The 20,377-nt window shown below is 41.5% G+C and overlaps 1 protein-coding gene across 4 annotated transcripts in view; it reads left to right on the top strand.

Annotated features, from left to right (window-relative positions):
* FARP1 (FERM, ARH/RhoGEF and pleckstrin domain protein 1) overlaps positions 1-20,377 on the top strand; it is a 322,334-nt gene that overhangs the window by 250,408 nt on the left and 51,549 nt on the right. Inside the window, exons 7-13 of one of the 4 annotated variants that reach the window (XM_073569548.1) lie at positions 443-557; positions 1,541-1,688; positions 3,053-3,148; positions 3,772-3,935; positions 7,300-7,368; positions 9,979-10,042; positions 14,086-14,320. In XM_073569548.1, the coding sequence (XP_073425649.1) occupies positions 443-557; positions 1,541-1,688; positions 3,053-3,148; positions 3,772-3,935; positions 7,300-7,368; positions 9,979-10,042; positions 14,086-14,320 (891 nt within the window). Of the gene's footprint in view, positions 1-442; positions 558-1,540; positions 1,689-3,052; positions 3,149-3,771; positions 3,936-7,299; positions 7,369-9,978; positions 10,055-14,082; positions 14,321-20,377 lie in introns of all 4 variants that reach the window. The other 3 variants (XM_073569547.1, XM_073569546.1, XM_073569545.1) reach the window with 3 other exon arrangements.

Genomic DNA, 20,377 nt, shown 5'->3' with positions numbered 1-20,377 from the left:
TTTCCATATCACAATATAGTAGCATTTGACTGTATTGGGGATATTGGAACCGAGAAAGAACAAATATGTTAATATCTAAAAAAAAAAAAAAACCACCACCACCACCACATTGTGGTTACATATTCTGAATGAATTTTTGCTTTGATGAGGAAAATGTACCAACTCGTATGAGTACCGACGTAAAGCAGGAAACATCTGCTGTCAAATTTGGGGCATAAGTTTCACACTTTGAAGTAATTTATCAGGCTTATTAAAAACACAAAAATTAAATCTTCAAAAGCTAGATGTTTGCTTTTGTATTATTAAAGCTGCATATGATCAGTATTATTAATATGGATGATTGAGCCTTTCTAATAACTAAATGATTTATAGTGTTGCTATTATACTTATTTGTGCTTGTACCCATTAGATAATAATTACTTGACACTCTTTTCTTAATTAGCTGAAATTGGAGATTTTGATGAGGCTGTTGACCTGGAACATTTATCAAAAAATACTTACATGCCCCAACAAGAAACTCTGGAAGAAAAGATTATGGACTATCATCGCAATCACTTGTGAGTTTTTGCTTACAGAATGTAATGTTAGTATCAGAGTGCTGATCTTTAGTATACTACAATGGCCTATATTTCACGACAGGCAAGGCTAAGTTTACATTAGCTTTTCTGTGCGCAGCGTGTCATCTGCATGCGCAAACGCCTGCAAATGCATGTTTAAGCAGCGTTTTTTATCCGCATCATCTTACGCATGACACCACAAAACGCTGCGTGTGCATGCGTTTGCGTTTTTGCATTGTTTCTGTGCATGAGTTCGATATTTCCAATGCTTTTCCAGTAGAATTTCCTTGACACCAGACACCCAATGGGCATGTATAATGGGATTTCTGTGTGTAGACACACTGTACAGATGAAATCCTCGTCCTTTGCTGCTGTATCCAGCTGCAAGATGGATCTTATCGTAGTGAGCCTCATTATTGATCTTGATTTGCAATTGAAATTGGCTGTTGCCTTTGCACTGAGAGGCTTGCAGGTTGCCACCAATTTGTTTCAATACATTGTTTTGCTAAAGGGCATGTCACACTAAGAGATATCACTAGCAATATTGCTATAACTTGTGACGTTATAGCGATATTGCTAGCGATATCGCTGTGTCTGATACTTACCTACAACCCGCTGCTTATCGCTGATCGCGCGAGAACGTCCTGGACCGTTTCTCGTCGTCAGCTTCCTGCAGCGCTTCCTGCTGTGACGACGAGCGACGCGTGGAGCCGGGCGGGAGGACGCAGGATCGCCTAGTGTGACAGGTAAGTAGCGACCCCCGTCCCCAGCGATGTCGCTAGTGAGATCTGCCTGTGTGGCAGCTCACTAGCGACCACTTAGCGATGTACCAGCGATCCTGACCGCGTCATATCGCTGGTCGGGATCGCTGGTGCATCGCTAAGTGTGACAGTATCTTAAGGGTAAAGAAAAAATGAAGATAGTGGTGGTAATCTCTAACTGCTTTATGACCTAAGCAACATTTGTCAATTTACTGTCTACAGTGGACAGACCCCAGCTGAATCGGATTTCCAGCTTTTAGAGGTTGCCCGCCGCTTGGAGATGTATGGCATCCGACTGCATCCAGCCAAGGATCGGGAAGGAACTAAAATCAATCTTGCTGTTGCCAACACAGGAATTCTAGTATTTCAGGTTTGATTTATTTAATTGCCATATTATTTTATATTTGTTGTCTTATCATATGTAAACAGGTTTTCTAATGCAAATTATCCCTTTCATAAATTGCAATAGATAAGAGAGAGTGTATCCATTCAAGGTGCTCAGTCTCTTCCTCAGCTTAGCCACCATTTTACCATCTCATTGAAGTGAATGGGACAGCCGGGGCCTGATTATTGGCATAAAGCTATGCACTCAAAATCCTTTCCAAATATTTACCAACCAGATGGGTGTTGGCTGCTCAGAATGGCAAATCTGCATTGTGCAGTCTACGTCCCTAGTCCAGGGCTTGCGCTTACATAGTCCTTCAGTCTCGGTACCAATCTCTGGAAACTTCAGACACATCCTAATAAGCAAAGGGGGTCATGGCAATTAATTGAACAAACAAAAGAAAAGCTTCCCCCGTCTCATTAAAATTTCATGCCATACGTTTTTCCAGCATTGCGTACTATAGACTTGTATTCAGTTTGCCATTTTGTTAAAATTTGGAACAAAATTATCTATTCAGAAGACATTTTCTCCTGATTCAGACTGGACCCCACAACACAGTGTGAGCAGAACCTTAAAACACTTTGCGCACTATAGCCATAGTAAATATGTCCTGAATACCGCTTTAATTAAATGTATGTGTGAGTTTGTCATGATTTACTCTCATAAAGTAGCTTAGGCATGTAGTATAATGTCAATCAATGTTTAACATGATGGTGAGTGCGGATGCCTAAAGTTAACGAGATTTCACAAAGCAATCCCCGATGATCAGCTATTCTCAGAGGCTACTGAATGAGATGAGTTGCAGAGCTGCACAGCCCAGTCAACGGCATAGTGAATAGTAGTGGCTGCAGTACTCTGCTGCAGCCACTACACAGGTGACTAAGCTGTGCTGTTTTGCTCTGCACATCCAGTCGGCACCAGAAACAGCTGATCAGCAAGATGTTCACTGTCGCTCCTCTACCCATTTGGTATTGATGATTTATCCTAAGGATAGACCATCAATATTAAAATACCAGAAAACCCCTTCAAGTACATCCTTGGTGGAGGAAGATGCAACATTAATTACATGGTTTACTTTCTGTACTGCATAGAGGAAAAATAAAACTGTCTAATTGCATATTGATTTCCATATGACAAACTCTAATAATGCCAAGGTTCTTTCAATTTGGTCCTGTAACTATTACTAGCATGGTTTTAATAGTCGTTGGCACAGGACTGCTTCTGAAAGAATGGAATAGACCTGAGGACAAAAATAGACCTGAAAATACATCCGATTTATCTGGGCATGTCATTGTGCAATAGTTTATTTTATTTTTGTTAATCTGGCATAAAAACTTGTTTTTTTGCAGGGTCACACTAAAATAAATGCATTTAACTGGGCAAAAGTACGAAAGCTAAGTTTCAAGAGGAAAAGGTTTCTTATTAAGTTACGTCCAGATGCGAATGTAAGTAATAATTCTTGATACTGTGTACATTAGTCGAGTTATCAATGCATCCAGTGTTTGGTATAACCTTATATATGGTGCACTGTAATGTACCGTCTACATAAAGACTTAATGTCTATATATGACCCTTCAGCTATTTTTTCTTTTTTTGTGTGTGTTTCACCATCATTTTTATAGGCACTTCATACTCTTCTTTTCAGTATTGGCATTCCACCAAAATGCACCTAATATGTATTTTGATATTATAGATAGTTGCTTGAAGATTGCGATGCCCAGTATAATAATATTCTTATTCTATATCACATAAGTTTACCAATTGTAAAATGCAGAGAAAGCAATGAGCAATCCTTTTGTAGGTGATTAAACCGAACTTCAAATATTGATGCAATAATAGCAATTACAATAAATATATTACAAGCTAAGAAATGTGTCCCTTTAAAAAAAAAATGATACTGGCTCCTCCTCCTGGAACAGTATTGGTTTACAGGTAAATGCATGATGCAACATAGGCCATTACTTGTGGCGCATGACTTGTGACAGTAGCACATTTAATATCTCCTTAACTGTGAAAATATAGAATTTGTCATTTTTTTATGAATATTACCGTATATTTTTGTGCTCAGAGTTCTTACCAGGATACTTTGGAATTCATGATGGCCAGTCGGGACTTCTGCAAGTCATTCTGGAAGATATGTGTTGAGTACCATGCCTTTTTTAGGCTCTTTGAGGAACCCAAACCAAAGCCAAAGCCGGTTCTTTTCAGCCGAGGTTCTTCTTTTAGATTCAGGTGGGTTTTCTATTAATGAGATTAAATGTGAAGCAAGTAGTGCGGGATATTAATCTGCTCAGTATTTGGCAAAGATATTGTTACTCCATCACTAATCTTCTACTTTGACTTACAAACAAATGATAATAATGTGTACAGTAAAGCAGCCTAGACATATAATCACCCATTCATTGTGATTAACAAGAATACTTCATTATTCCAAAATAGTAATTTTTCACTATCTACAGGATAGGGGATAATTTGCTTTTTTGCCAGGGATCAGATCACTGGTACCTCCATCAATCCTAAGAACCGGGATCTGGAACAGAGGAACTGGGCATTACGGAGCCCCATCTAGAATAGTGCGCATACTTGAACTTCAGTTTTATTCATCGTGACTACCAGAGAAAGCCGTGCATAGAGTCCCGTTCTTAGAAACTCTGGAGGTCCCAGCAGTCAGACCCCCAGTGATCAGTAAGTTGCCCTTTAGCCTGTGGAAATTTTGGGAAATAAACCTTTTCAAACACTAAGATTTTGTTGCTGGTTTTCGTGCATGTTTTTCAGGGTTTAACAAAAAACAAAACGGCACTGTAATCTCATGCACACGTTTCTCATTTTAAAAAGCAAGTTAAAAGCCCATAAAATGAATTATGTAAAAATGTATTTTATACAGCATGTTTCCTGCCACCACTTGAGGTTTTGTTTCCGAAAAATCTGCAAATACTCAGCGTGTGCACATATACTAATACAAGTTTCTATGGTCACAACCTTGGCATAGCTAAACACAATAATAATACCAGTAAATGCAGCAAAAAGCGCAACATGAAGAACAATTACAATTTGATTGCAGATGACGATTGTTAAAGCAGCACCCAGTGTTTTTTTTTTATTGTACCGCTGCTGTGGTGCTTTAAATGTAATTCATCTGCCGTCATCACCTTCATCCTTCTCCAGCATTGCTCCTGTCGGTTTCCTGCAAAAAGTGACCTGGAGGTCACTCTTCATTACATCTCTATGAGAGCCTTGTTCTGGCTCTCATAGACGTGCACTGACGTCTTGTGATGTAACTTCTGACTTCCGGACAGTCAGAAGTTACGGGCACAAGATGGCGCCGCAGGACTGGAGCTGCGTCTGTAAAATGTAAAGCGCTGAAAAAAACCCGCTGGAGTGGTGCTTTAATGTCCCCACAGTTGTGGAGCCAAAAAATATTTATCATTTGGGTTTCATTTGCTCACAGAATTTGTGTAATTTTGTATCATCTTTTTTAGCTGAGTAAGAAAAATAGCTTTCCAGTGAGGTAGCAAAGGGTCAGTGAAAGATCAGTGCAGTCACAAGCCTTCAGCTAGAACCTGTAAGGTTGATGCATATGTTGTTCTGAAGACACAACACACCATTCTATTTTATAACCACTACCCCAGGCAAATTGTACTACTTGCAGGTACATGAAATAGGTCTGATTCATTGTGACATAATGGCACTAATGCAGATCAGATTTTTCACTTTGCTGTTGTTATGGCTGATGTGTATATACCATTAGTCTGATGCATGTCTACAATATATATAAAGAGGTTTTCTGGGACATAATCTCTATTGTCCTATCCTTACGATCTCTATACACATTAGCCTATTGTCGGCTGCACCTGCCGATATCAGCAAGTTAGGTCTGATGTGTATGCGGGTGTCAGCTCACTGATGGTCAGGGGCTTTAGGACCCATCAGATCGCTTCATTATATACACAGACACAGTGGCTAACCCATATGGTGCTTGTACCTCGCACTGCAGCTCAGTTTTATTCAGCTAAATTACTCAATTCATTGTTCCATGAATTTAACAAGATCCTAGAAATGTTTCATTGATACTCTGGTCCTTGTTGACACAGTGACATGCTTTTGATGGAGATTTGTTTTCCGTACATAGGCATTGAGATTCTCCCTTTTCCCTTAGTCAACATCAATACGTCAAGTCATCTGTTCTTCTGCTGAAAGATGTCACTCTAAGTGATGGCAGACTGAATTCTTACAGCTTGTGAACTATGTGCTGCCTTAATTCTCCAGTATTACTGCCAAGAGTGAGCAGTCACGTTTAGCCACATTTCGACCAGTCGTGTTCGACCACTTGCTCTCGACAGCAAAACTAGAGAATGCTGACAGTGTGCAGTGCGCATGCTTTAAGGATTCAGAAGTATGCCATCTTAGTGACAGCATCTTTTCGTAGAAGACCTGACAGCACTTTAATAGGTGCCATATACCTAAAGAGTTGTCAGGTCTTCTACAAAAAGATGCTGTCACTAAGATGGCATACTTCTGGCATACAAAATATTTTTGTGTGTGGTGGGAAAAAAGTCTTTCTTTCGCCATTTAATCACCACCATCCTAAATGACTGCCACAAAGCAGGATGAATTCATGGATTTTCACCTTCATACCCTCAGAGGTGCCCCTAAATACCTCTGAAAAAAGGAGCTTTATTCATGTCCTTGGCTACATGCAAATTTTGTGGTCTGGGCTCATGGGTGAATCCAGATTGCACTAAGCGCTGCCTTGGTCCCTTCAATTGCTGCCTCTTTTATCTTAGAGGAAATGGATGATGTCTCCTACGTCATCCATATAGTGTTCGAAGTCTCACACCTTAGCAGTGGAATCGGAGACAGGCCACACAAAGTCATGTAATACGTAGACTGCGGCTTTACTTGTACATCACCAGCTCCCTGGCTTTTCAGAAGGGCACAGGGAGGCATGCCTGTGCAGGTCTCTGCATGCAGAGGAAACTTACATGGAGTGTGGAACATGAATAAATCACTTGACACCTCTGATGGTATGAAGGAGTTGTTGCAACTCCATTTACCTGCTTTTAAAGGTCATGGGCATGGTTTACAAGGCAAAAAACTGGTGACCGGTTCCCTTTAAACGCTAGTTGTGGGTAGACTTTGCAGACTTTGTCTCAGTTTACATGACTGTTGAATATACCGGATACTGTACCACCCGCACTGACTCCACCTTCACGTTATGTCCTCTAGTATTGTGAAGTGTCTGTTCCCTTCTTGACCTCCTTACACAACGTGCTACGTGATTTCAGGAAGCGTGAACTTACTGTATGTACAAGAATACTTTGGTGTAATTCTGACCATACCTCATCAAACACAGCAAATGTTTTAAGACTTTTACACCTTATATTAACCTAAACGTGTTACAAATTTTGCAGATTGTACAGGTATTACAGCTTATGAGGGTCTATATGGTTATGACACACAAAACGACAGAATTCTACCTCTGGCATATATTGCCAATACTCTCATCACTTGCATAAATATACATATATATATATATATATATATATATATATATATATATATATATATTATTTATTTATTTATTTTTTTTTTTTAGTGGTCGAACACAAAAGCAAGTTTTGGACTATGTGAAGGAAGGAGGTCACAAAAAAGTACAGTTTGAAAGGTAAGGCCCTGGCACACAACGCAAACACGCTTTCTTCAGCGCTGCTCGAGGTGTGCAGAGCGGCAGTGGAGAAAATCTCTCTTAGCAGAAGACTTCATCCACTATAAGTTCATGCTCAAAACCTATAACTCTGCCCTTCATCTGGCCAAACAATCCTACTTCACCACCCTCATCACCTCACTATCCAACAACCCAAGACGACTTTTTGAAACCTTAAACTCCCTCCTGAAACCTAAAGTACAGGCCCCCATCACCAACCTCAGCGGTGAGGATCTGGCCACTTATTTCCTAGAAAAAATCAACCACATCCATCAGGATATCTCAGCCCTATCTCCTCAGTGCCTGGATCCCCTTCTCTGCCGCACCTCAAGCTCACTAGACATCTTTGAGCCTGTTTCAGAAGAAGAAGTTTCCAAGCTCCTCACTTCTGCTCGGCCTACAACCTGCAACAGTGACCCTATTCCTTCACAGCTCCTGCAGTCTCTCTCACCAGTGGTCACCACTCACCTGACTAAAATATTTAACCTCTCTCTTTCTTCAGGTATATTTCCCTCCTCATTTAAACATGCCATCATAACCCCTTTACTTAAAAAGCCATCCCTGGACCAGAACTGCACTGCTAACTACAGACCTGTCTCTAACCTTCCCTTCATCTCTAAACTCCTGGAACGCCTGGTCCACTCCCGTCTAATCCGCTATCTCTCAGATAACTCTCTTCTCGACCCCTTACAATCTGGTTTCCGCTCTTTACACTCTACTGAAACTGCCCTCACTAAAGTCTCTAATGATTTAATAACAGCTAAATCGAAAGGTCATTGCTCCCTGCTGATTCTCCTGGATCTCTCTGCCGCATTTGACACTGTGGATCACCAGCTCCTCCTCACTATGCTCCGCTCTATAGGCCTCAAGGACACAGCCCTCTCCTGGTTCTCCTCCTACCTCTCTGACCGCTCCTTCACTGTATCTTTTTCCGGCTCCTCTTCCTCTTTTCGTCCCCTTACTATCGGGGTCCCGCAGGGCTCAGTCCTAGGCCCTCTCCTCTTCTCTTTATACACTGCCCCTATTGGACAAACAATCAGCAGATTTGGGTTCCAGTATCATCTCTATGCTGATGACACCCAATTATACACTTCTTCCCCTGACATCACCCCTACCCTAATTCAAAATACCAAGGATTGTCTGTCTGCTGTCTCTAGCATCATGTCCTCCCTCTATCTGAAACTAAATCTCTCTAAAACTGAACTTCTTGTGTTTCTCCCCTCTACTAACCTCACTCTACCTAACATCGAAATAACCCTGGAGGGTTCAACCATAACTCCCAAGCAGCATGCCCGCTGTCTTGGGGTCATATTCGACACTGAACTTTCCTTTACTCCGTACATCCGATCACTCAGTCGCTCTTGTCACCTGCATCTTAAAAACATCTCCAGAATCCGACCTTTTCTCACCTTTGAAACTGCTAAGACTCTTACTGTCGCTCTTATTCATTCTCGTCTGGACTACTGCAACTCTCTTCTGATCGGTCTCCCTCTTACCAAACTTTCTCCTCTCCAATCCATCTTGAATGCGGCAGCCAGGGTCATATTTCTGTCCAGCCGCTTCACCGATGCCTCCATCTTATGCCAGTCATTACACTGGCTACCTATTCGCTACAGGGTCCAGTATAAACTCATCTCTCTCACCCATAAAGCTCTCCACTGTTCTGCACCGCCTTATATCTCCTCTCTCATCTCTGTCTATCGCCCTACACGTGCCCTCCGTTCTACAAATGACCTAAGACTAACATCCCCCGTAATCCGAACCTCGCACCTCCGTCTCCAAGACTTCTCTCGTGCTGCTCCAGCTCTCTGGAATGCACTTCCCCAGACGATCAGACTGATACCTAGCCCTGACCTATTCAAGCGCGCTTTGAAAACCCATCTCTTCAAAGAAGCCTATCACATCAACTACTCAGCAAGCTAACTTTGCCCTGTTCCCTCCTTCCAAATATTATTCTGAATCTGCACCCTACTATTCATCTGTCTCCACACCCTTCATGCACATAACTGCACTTGATACTTGTCTATTGCACTTAAACACACGGGCTGATGACCGGATCATGCAGCTTTATATGAAAATCCCTATTATAATTGCCAGACCTGAATTAACAAGCATTTCTCACCTACTGTGTCCCCCCATTTCCTTGTAGATTGTAAGCTTGCGAGCAGGGACCTCACTCCTAATGTCATTGTTTGAATTGTCTTAACTTGTATTGAATTTATTGTCTGTACATGTCCCCGCTTAATTGTAAAGTGCTGCGGAATATGTTGGCGCTATATAAATAAAAATTATTATTATTATATTATAAGGGAATTACCAGTTAAATAATCATATTATGATCAGTTTTCAAAAGATTTTACATTAAAATTGCTACCTGGTGATCAAAACAGTGGAGCAATAGTCCTGTTACCAGTATGGTGTCGGCACGTATAGTGGGATGCGCATATTGTAGCGCTCTTGTTAATAATTTGTTTGAATATATCATAATATGTTGTTACCCTTTGACAGCTGATGAGTTATGAATTGTCGGCATTTTCTGTGTTTTAACTTTCTCATGTATTTTTCTTGTAGGAAGCACAGCAAGCTTTGCTCCATAAGAAGTTTATCTACCCCTTCATCTGAGCAAATTTTTGAGGTGCCAAAACAAGTTAGTAATGCGAGGACGTGGTTTTCTGTCTAGTTTAACAACACCTTTAAGAGGCAGGAGACATAAATATTTTCCAAATTTAACAAAACTGGTATAATTTAATATGGTATACTGCTCCTTTGTCTCAGATCCATTGCTGGTACATGGATCCGAGAAGCTCCAGTTCCACACTCTTTCCAGCACCACATAGAGCTTCCTCCCCATCTCTGTACGTAATGATGGGGCTATCTGGCACATATCAATAGCTAAGCCAGCCCTTTCTTCAACACATGAGCCAAACTCTGTGATGTTGGAATGCAAAATGAAGTTTCTTAGGCTGTCGGAACAGTGCAGAAATAACCTTTTTTATCCCTGGACAACCCCTTTAAAGCTTGAGTTTTCCTATATTTTTTTTTATATAATAAAAGCAAATAGTTTAGCAGTGACTTAGTTGTGTGCAGTGAGATACAGTTTTAATTTAATCACCACCATGCTTAAGAATCTAAAGGGAAATGCAACTCACTATCTGAAATTCCCTTTAGTCTTTAGGGAGAACAGATACATTATTCTTAAAGGGAACCTGTCACAAGGTTTCACTTACAGTTGTGGACAAAAGTATTGACACCCCTGCAATTCTGTCAGATAATACTCAGTTTCTTCCTGAAAATGATGGCAATCACAAATTCTTAGGTATTATTATCTTCATTTAATTTGTCTTAAATGAAAAAACACAAAAGAGAATGAAGCAAAAAGCAAAACATTGATCATTTCACACAAAACTCCAAAAACGGGCTAGACAAAAGTATTGGCACCCTCAACCTAATACTTGGTTGCACAACCTTTAGCCAAAATAACTGCGACCAACTGCTTCCGGTAACCATCAGTGAGTTTCTTACAATGCTCTGCTGGAATTTTAGACCATTCTTCTTTGGCAAACTGCTCCAGGTCCCTGATATTTGAAGGGTACCTTCTCCAAACTGCCATTTTTAGATCTCTCCACAGGTGTTCTATGGGATTCAGGTCTGGACTCATTGCTGGCCACCTTAGAAGTCTCCAGTGCTTTCTCTCAAACCATTTACTAGTGCTTTTTGAAGTGTGTTTTGGGTCATTGTCCTGCTGGAAGACCCATGACCTCTGTGGGAGACCCAGCTTTCTCACACTGGGCCCTACATTATGCTGCAAAACTTGTTGGTAGTCTTCTGACTTCATAATGCCATGCACACGGTCAAGCAGTCCAGTGCCAGAGGCAGCAATGCAACCCCAAAACATCAGGGAACGTCCGCCATGTGTGACTGTAGGGACCGTGTTCTTTTCTTTGAATACCTCTTTTTTTCTCCTGTAAACTCTATGTTGATGCCTTTGCCCAAAAAGCTCTACTTTTGTCTCATCTGACCAGAAAACATTCTTCCAAAATGTTTTAGGCTTTTTCAGGTAAGTTTTGGCAAACTCCAGCCTGGCTTTTTTATGTCTCGGGGTAAGAAGTGGGGTCTTCCTGGGTCTCCTACCATACAGTCCCTTTTCATTCAGATGCCAACGGATAGTACGGGTTGACACTGTTGTACCCTCGGACTGCAGGGCAGCTTGAACTTGTTTGGATGTTAGTCGAGGTTCTTTATCCAACATCCGCACAATCTTGCGTTGAAATCTCTTGTCAATTTTTCTTTTCCGTCCACATCTAGGGAGGTTAGCCACAGTGCCATGGGCTTTAAACTTCTTGATGACACTGCGCACGGTAGACACAGGAACATTCAGGTCTTTGGAGATGGACTTGTAGCCTTGAGATTGCTCATGCTTCCTCACAATTTGGTTTCTCAAGTCCTCAGATAGTTCTTTGGTCTTCTTTCTTTTCTCCATGCTCAATGTGGTACACACAAGGACACAGGACAGAGGTTGAGTCAACTTTAATCCATGTCAACTGGCTGCAAGTGTGATTTAGTTATTGCCAACACCTGTTAGGTGCCACAGGTAAGTTACAGGTGCTGTTAATTACACAAATTAGAGAAGCATCACATGATTTTTCGAACAGTGCCAATACTTTTGTCCACCCTCTTTTTTGTGTTTGGTGTGGAATTATATCCAATTTGGCTTTAGGACAATTCTTTTTGTGTTTTTTCATTTAAGACAAATTAAATGAAGATAATACCAAAGAATTTGTGTTTGCAATCATTTTCAGGAAGAAACTGAGTATTATCTGACAGAATTGCAGGGGTGTTAATACTTTTGGCCACAACTGTATATGAGATACGGCCACCAAGTTTCAAGCCTGATCTTGGTCTGGCATCTCCCTTCTTCTTGCAATGCCGTCTTCCTCCTTGCTTCATGTGGATGACGCGTCCCTACATCATCCACATAGTCTCGCTGGCATCGCGCTCCGGCGCAGTCGTACTTCTCTGCTGTGACTAGAGCAGCGTGAAGAACTGCAGTGCGCAGGCACTGGGGTTCTTTGACCTTCGAAAGAAAAAGGGAGGCGCTGGACCAAGACCAGTCACAACCCTCGTGCTGGACCGCCGCACAGGTGAGTATAATAAAAAGCTCTTTTTCTTATCTTGCAGGTCGGGATGGGGCATATATACTGCATTTTAGAATGCTGTATATCAGGCCTGAAAGGTGGTGGCCGTATCTCATATCAGTCAAAGCTGGCTATAGGTTCCCTTTAAAAAAAATCTAGTATTGTGTTAGTAAAGCTACTCCTTGGAGCTATATAGCTTGTAAATGTGCTTTTTAGTTGGTTGCCAATTTCACAATCTCTGAAGTAGTTGGCAGTAGACAATTTTGCAGTCAAATTTAAATGTTTGTTGCGGCCCCACCATAGGTGGGTACAGACATAAAAGGGCCCCTGATTGAGAACAGTACAGTACGTGGGACCTTTGCAATCCAATGACTCACACTAAGGCCGGGATCACACATACGAGGAATACGGCCGAGTCTCGCATGTTAATACCTGGCGCTGCCACCGGCACTCAGGAGCGGAGCGTGCGGCCACATAGCAATACATGGAGCCGCATGCACTGCTCCTGAGTGCCGGCGGCAGAGCCGGGTATTAACATGCGAGACTTGGTCATATTCTTCGCATGCGTGATCCTGGCATAATGAAGAATTCCACCTGCTTTGGAGGTAGAAGTGGGCCCCCTTATCTCTGGGTCTCTGTGTGGCTGCCCAGGTTGCACCAATGGTATGTCCACCTCTGGGCCTCACAACATTTTAACTTAGTAAGGCTAGTTTCACACTAGCGTTTGGAGGCACAGCGTACACTCAGCGTGAAGCTCCACCCCCTGCCGCGCTTCCTCCGGTCAGCTCCGCCTATGGACGCATGCCGCTGCATGCGACCTGCATACCCTATCTTTAGCATTGGGTGCGCAGGTATGCTTTTGCCGCCACATGCGTCCTTTTGACAGTGCGGTGAGCACACCAAAATGCAACACGTTGCATTTGGCGCAGGTCGCTGCACCTTCAAAAGGATGCATGTGGCAGCAAAAGCATACCTGCGCACGCCTGCGTACCCAATGCTAAAGATAGGGTACGCAGGTCGCATGCAGCGGCATGCGTCCATAGGCGGAGCTGACGGGAGGAGGCGCCGCAGGGGGCAGAGCTTCACGACGGACGTACGCTGCGCCTCCAAACACTAGTGTGAAACTAGCCTAACGCAGCTTAAAAAGCCGTTGCTTAAAGCAACATGGTTTGACTGCAATGTGTGGAGTCATCTCTAGTGATTGGAAACATTGTTTTATTATAAAAGACTGAAAACAATATCTGACCTAGTCCAGCTCACACCTTTAGTCAAAATGTGTCAGTCTTTTTAGGGAATAAATATAATTGAAGCAGTAACCCATAAGAAACACTCAGTTAATGAATTGGTTCTAACCACTTACTGCAAGCCTATTCTTATTATATTTTAGCCTCAACGAAGCATTTGTGGTTTATTCTCCGCTGCAGAGATAGTTGTATCAAGCACTTTGCTTTACTACTGCCGACAGACTTAGCTTTTTTATTATTCATTTACTGTTGTTACTGAAGATAAAAATGTGTTATTTTATGTTTGTTTTATACAGCAGAGCCCTAAGATAACTCTTATAGAGAGTTCTCAACCAGATGAGATACAAACCTTATTGCCTTGCAAGGAAGAGAAGTTAGTAACAGAGGTGCTAATACAACATAAAAGTCCATCTCCCAATAAAGTACCTTTGGAGAGGAGAACAAAAGAAGGAACACATCTGACAATGGATGGAGAAGAAGCAGCCAAAGACCATATACAGCAGAACATGAAGAACGCACACCAGCCAAGCACAGGTCCAGCATCCGGGGCTGCTCATGGCAGCAGTAACTCAATTCCCTACATTGACTGCAGTGATGTAGATAGCGAATATGATTTACACAGAGCACTTTTAATACGCTCACAGTCCCAAACAAATGACAAGGATGAGGGTGGTTTTCTTTGTAATGGAAGCTATAGGACAGATGATTATCCTAAACATTCCAAATTGAAGCAACAAATGTCCTCTGTTCGGTCTTCTTCTAATATTATAGAAGAATACATTGATGATGACTCGGCTTGCATGTCTTTTCACGCTAGCCACAGCCCTAAAATGCCCAGACACAGCTCTTTAATAGATGAATTGTTTAGTGGCCCAGATATCCGTAGTCCTTTTGCTAGTCCATTGTCATCTGGTAGCAAAGGATCAAGTCCTAATATGGGTTTTAATAGGAGTGGATCTCCAAGATATGTTGGATCTCCAGAAAATGTATACAATAATAATGAGTGTAGAGTTCCGGACAATGGTATCGGCAGTTGTGACTATGATTATGCACAGTACGACATGCCATTAGATAAACCACATATTCAGAGACTAAAGAGTGGCCATCGCAACCACTCTGATACTGATCCTTTTATTTTAAGTCAGATAGCCTCAACACCCGTAACAGACCGTAGAGCTGAAGAACAGAGGTTAGACCATCTCTCCAAAATGGCTGCATTGGAAGCTAAAATGATGTCAAATGGGGTTTTCGAGAGTAGGCAATCTAAATACAGCCCAGTCTTGCGTTCCTCTGTAAAAGTAGATGAGCACTTGAGTGGTGTAGCCATGGCTGATGGTTCTACTAGTAGTGGTAGTGAATCAAGTGATACAGATTCAGATATTGGCGACTCTTTTAGTCACCCCCTTGTTTATGGGAACCCAATAGTGTTAAATTCGTCACCGATGCCTAGAAATAACTACTCATTTGGTAGCCTTCAGCTAGAAGAGTACGCTGAGGAAGTTAATGATGAGGACACTGTTCTAAGTTTTAGTGATGAAGATGGCGCCCATGTATTTAGCTGCTAGGCAGTTAGGAATGAAGTGGGATATGTAGTTCAGTAAAAACATGCATGTGATACAGTTGACTACTATGGTAAAACTTTTTAGACATAGTTTGCACTTTATGTTTACATGTCTGTAGGACTTAGTTCTCGGAGTATTAGCCAGTTTGTATTTTTAATAGTACAGTAATTTTTATATACGGTATATTTTGTCATGTATGAAGTATATGTTTAGTGATGTTTAGTCTTTTTATATAGACTAGAAAAGTTTGTAATGAACTCTATGGAGTAACATATGGTGTTGAGCTACAATTGCACTAATTAATTCATGATGCAGCCTTTTTAGAACTTGACGCTCCACACCTTGTAGTAGTAGGGTTTTTTTTGTTTTTTTTTTTTAGAAAAGCAGTGTAATAATGTTAACCAAGCCTTAGTGTTTAATAAGCCATAAATTACGGTACTATTAGTGTTGTATATGTTCGACAATATACCTACTTATTTGCAGTGCCTACTAAACTCTGTTAAGAGTTTCACACATGGCCATGATGACCTAGTTTTTAAATTTTTATTAGATTATTTTTTTCTCCTATATATATAAAAAAAAAAGTTAAAAAAACAGTTTTGTTCTTTTAGATCAAGGAACTAAATGTGTTCTGAGAACTTGATATTTGGTCACAAATAAGTTATAGACAGAGGATTCTACAAGTATTTAAATTTTCATTGCTTTTTTGTAGCAATTTTAGGCTCTAGGAAAAATAAACTGCTAACATTTTTAGATAATTACAAGGCCAAAGTACTTCTAGTGGGGGCCGATTGTGTGTAAAAAAAAGTTTAGGTTATTTGGCCTGTTAGTTATGGCATTTATACACAGACAGCATTGAAATGATCATCATGTGCGATTTCTTCATTATAAATAATGTGGGTGTGGTATAGCTGTGTGGCCCACAGTCAGAGATTAAGAGAAGTTCCCACTAGATGCACTTTAAATATTTTTTAATCTTGCATTCATTGCTCTTGTCAGATATTAAATATTCTACAATATAAATTATATACTCAACTGTTAAATCATAATTACAATAAGTGCTCTCTCTCTTCTAAACGAGAAAAAAATTGAAATTAATTTTCTATAATCGCTGTTTACGACAGACCACAGGAGGGATGACTCTCAAAACTAATAGGGACAGGAATTATTGTCCCTATAGGGCATAAGGAGGAAATCCTGTGGTGCTCTGTGGTCGGCAGCAGAGCCTGCTGTATACCTGAAATTCAGGCATTGCAGCGAAGGACGATCACTGCACTTCCCTCCTCGCTTGCTGCTCCTGCCACAAGACCATTCCGTTCTTCTTTCGCCTTTGTTTAAAGTAAAATAGCTGCAGGCTGCGGGTCTCCTTGAGCTCCCCAGCCTTACCCCTCCTCCGTGTGTAGGTGCGCGTGATTACTGGAAGTGATGTTAGATGCTGAGCTCTGCTATACAATATCACTTTCTGTTGCGTTCCAGGGTGGAACGCATTATCATTTTCGGCGTTACAGCCGGATCTCATGGAAGGGAGTCAGTCGACAGGCACTCTGCTAGTGATTGCAAGGAATGCTCCCTAGTTTTCACCTTCAGACCATAGGGAGGAGTCTCATCCGGTGGGATGACGTTGCACTGGTTCCAGTCACTTGGATATAAGTTCCCGGGACAGGGGACACCCTAAGGTAGGACTTATCCTTTTGGCTTATTGAGGGTTTATGTTCTTCCTGTTGCACATCTGCCCTGCCCAACGCTAACAAAGTCACAGTATGTTTTGTGCCATAGGTAGGTCTTACTCTTTGGTGCAGGTTGTATTTCTTTAGCCTTATCTTCTTTCTTCACCCCTCTCAGGAGGAGAAAGATCCTGCACCAAAAAGTAAAGTTAAAGTGGCAAGCCGTAAATGTGCAATTTGTGCTAGGAAGTGTTCATCCTCCTATAGGAAACCACTATGCCAGAGATGCACAGACAAGCTTGTTAAAGTGGAGCAGCTTTCCTTAATGGAAGAAATTAAGGGGATGGTTAAAATTAGTCTAGAAGAGAAGTCGGACTCAGTTTCTCAGGGAGATTGTATATCTATTACCAAAGAATTGCTGGAAGAAGGATAATTAACCTTGACTCCAGACTTGGCCCTTGAGAACAAGGAATATTATTTCTCATCCGAAGATATGGAGGAATTCCTTACAGCAGTAAGGAATACTATGGAATTTGAAGAAGCAGAGACCTCTCGGACGGTCCAGAATGAAATGTTCCTGGGTTCAGATAAATAAAGAGGATGGTGTTTCCAATACACGAAAATATTCAAAGTCTGATCTTGGATGAGTGGGAATTACTTGAGAAATAAATGGCTAGCTAAAAGACAGATTCCCGGTGGAAGAGGTGATAGTCAGGTGTTTGTCCGAGATTCCAATAGTGGACATCAAGGTGGCGAGAGTGGCATAAAAGACAACCTTACCGTTTGAAGATAATTCTCAGCCTAAGGACCCGTTGAGTGGAAATTCAACAGCCTGTTGAGGAAATCCAGAGAATCTTCATCAGCTTTACTGAAAACAAATTTTGTTTCTACATGTGTGATGAGATCTATTTTCCAGTGGCTGAGTAAATTAGAAGATCATCTCAGTATGGGCACTCCCAGAAAGTATCTACTAGCTTCCCTGTCTCTTCTCTAGAAGGCCACAGAATTCCTGGCAGATTCGTTGGCAGAGACAGTGAGAGCGAGATCTTCAGTTCTGTCAAACTCTGTGAGGTGAGCCTTCTGGCTGAAATCATGGAATTGAGATGTGGTTTCCAACGTTAAGCTTTGTTCTATTTCCTTTCGGGGAGCATATATATTTGCCCCCTGCGCTAGATGGTTTACTAGAAAAGACCTCCGATAAGAAGAAATCTTTGCCTTGGAGGAAGAATTAGATTTTTTTGTTAAGCACCACGATCAAAACAAAGCAAAGACGACTTCAGAGAGTACCATTGCCAACTTTTTTTTTTTTTTTAAATAATTTGCGAAGCATATCAAAACCAGAATATTTTGCCCCCAGAAAAATTTACAGCTCACTCTACTAGGGCTGTATCTGTCTCCTGGGCATAAACGCAAGCGCTTCCATCGAGAAGATCTGGTCCTCAGTGCATACCTACTCTAAACATTATAAGGCTAGTTTCACACTAGCACTTTTGAGCGCAGCGACGGCCTGCGCACGGCCGCCGCTAAGCCCCGCCCCCTGCCGCGCCTCTGCCGGTAGCTCGGCCTACCGGCGCATGACGCTGCATGCGTCCCCTATCTTTATCACTGGGGGCGCAGGCCTTGCGCAGTATGTGCCCCCAGTGATAAAGATAGGGGACGCATGCAGCGTCATGCGCGGTAGGTGGAGCTACCGGCGGAGGCGTGGCAGGGGGTGGGGCTTAGCGGCGGCCGTGCGCAAGCCGTCGCTGCACTCAAAAGCGCTAGTGTGAAACTAGCCTAAACTAGACTTGATGTCCATTAAAGATTTGGCCTCTCGGAGAAAAGTTCTCCAGGTTATTGTCCCTCCCTGACTTTATTGGATGGTATTACTCCTGTTCTGCTGTCGTGGAGGATGATTTGTGAAAATAGAATTAGACTTACTGGTAACACTGGAGAGAGGGTGTTGTAGGAGCTGTTTGACTTCTTATTGTTTCCTGTCCGTATTGGGGTGGGCAGTCATCCTCCTGTGGTGCTGTCGTGGAGGGTTTTTAGAAACTTACCATTAAATCAAATTTTATTTTCTTCGACCTGGAGACTTCTATTGCCTTTTAGGTTTGTAATGATTATTAGGTAGTGTGTTAGTGATTATAAGAATAAAATCAGACGTGCCAAACTACTTACTCGGGCAGTTGATTAAAGGTATATGCTTCCATATATTGTACCTATTGCAACATTTAATCTTTTTTTTTGTGTACTTACATACCTAATTAGACAGATTTTCTAAAAATGGTCCTTAAAAAAAGTCAGTTTAAAATAAATCTGTCTTGTAATTAATGAGATTTTTCAATTGTAGACGATTTTCACTTCGCAAACCTTGGAAGGTACTTGAGTGTTCCAATAATAATGCAAAATGGCACAGTCCAGACCCCAGTTCTCTGAACAAACTAGGACCCTCATATTGTGATTAAAGGAGTCCTGTGCACCTTTGTCTATTATTAGAATGCTCTTTGTTCTACATTTTTACAGTGGTGAAATCACTATATACATATCTATATGGTTATTGGCAACATATCTTTTTTTTACATTTGTATTGAGATGTAAAGCTCATTACCTCTTGGGGATCAAATCTATGAATTTATAGCCATTGTTGCATATGAGACTCCAAACTTCCAGTATCTGAGCTCATTTTCAATAAACTATAGTCGGAATGACACTAAAACGCTAAAAATAGGTCAGATCCTCCTAACAGTAGACATTTTGTAAAGGGAATCTGTCAGCAATTTTCCTGAGCGCCGTTAAATCTACAGCAGAGGAAAATTCTTATTGTATCACAACTTTTTCACCCAGTAAACTAAGTGATATATCTCTGGAATCAGGGTATGTGTCCCTACATTATGCTGCTCTCAGATAAGGTAGCAAAAACCTGGTGATAGATTCAATTCGAAAAAAAACCATAGGCCGATTCTTTGCTGATCAAACAAATCCCAATGTGAGAAGAACTATGTGGAATAGAATACAGCTTTTTTTAAGCTAGCCTATTTAATTGTTTAAATGGACCCTGACTTGAGATTTATACTGCCCAAACAACAGTCAACATAAGACACTGGCTGCAACGTTTCTCAGAAAACAAACTTTAGAAAGTAGTCGGGGACTAGCACGAGACCGGTCTTGCACAACTTCTACCTGCAGTACTGTACTTGACTGGTCTCGTTATGAGTGTATCAAGAGAGAGGAGACCTGGAAGTCTAGAGGAGTGTGTTGGGGAGAAGCCAACAGTAATCAACAAAGGCCTAGTCTTTGAAGGGCCCGTAGTCCTTGGCCAACTTTTCAAAGTATGTTCTTGCCAAAATGCCAGTGTCAAAGTAACACATAAACGGCTGCAGTAA

The sequence above is a fragment of the Dendrobates tinctorius genome, unplaced genomic scaffold (assembly GCF_039654945.1).
Source record: "Dendrobates tinctorius isolate UK_male_01 unplaced genomic scaffold, ASM3965494v1 ptg000026l, whole genome shotgun sequence".
NCBI classification, from domain to species: domain Eukaryota; kingdom Metazoa; phylum Chordata; class Amphibia; order Anura; family Dendrobatidae; genus Dendrobates; species Dendrobates tinctorius.
The sequence above is the reverse complement of the archived record's forward strand: the minus strand, read 5'-3'. Positions and strand labels throughout refer to the sequence as shown.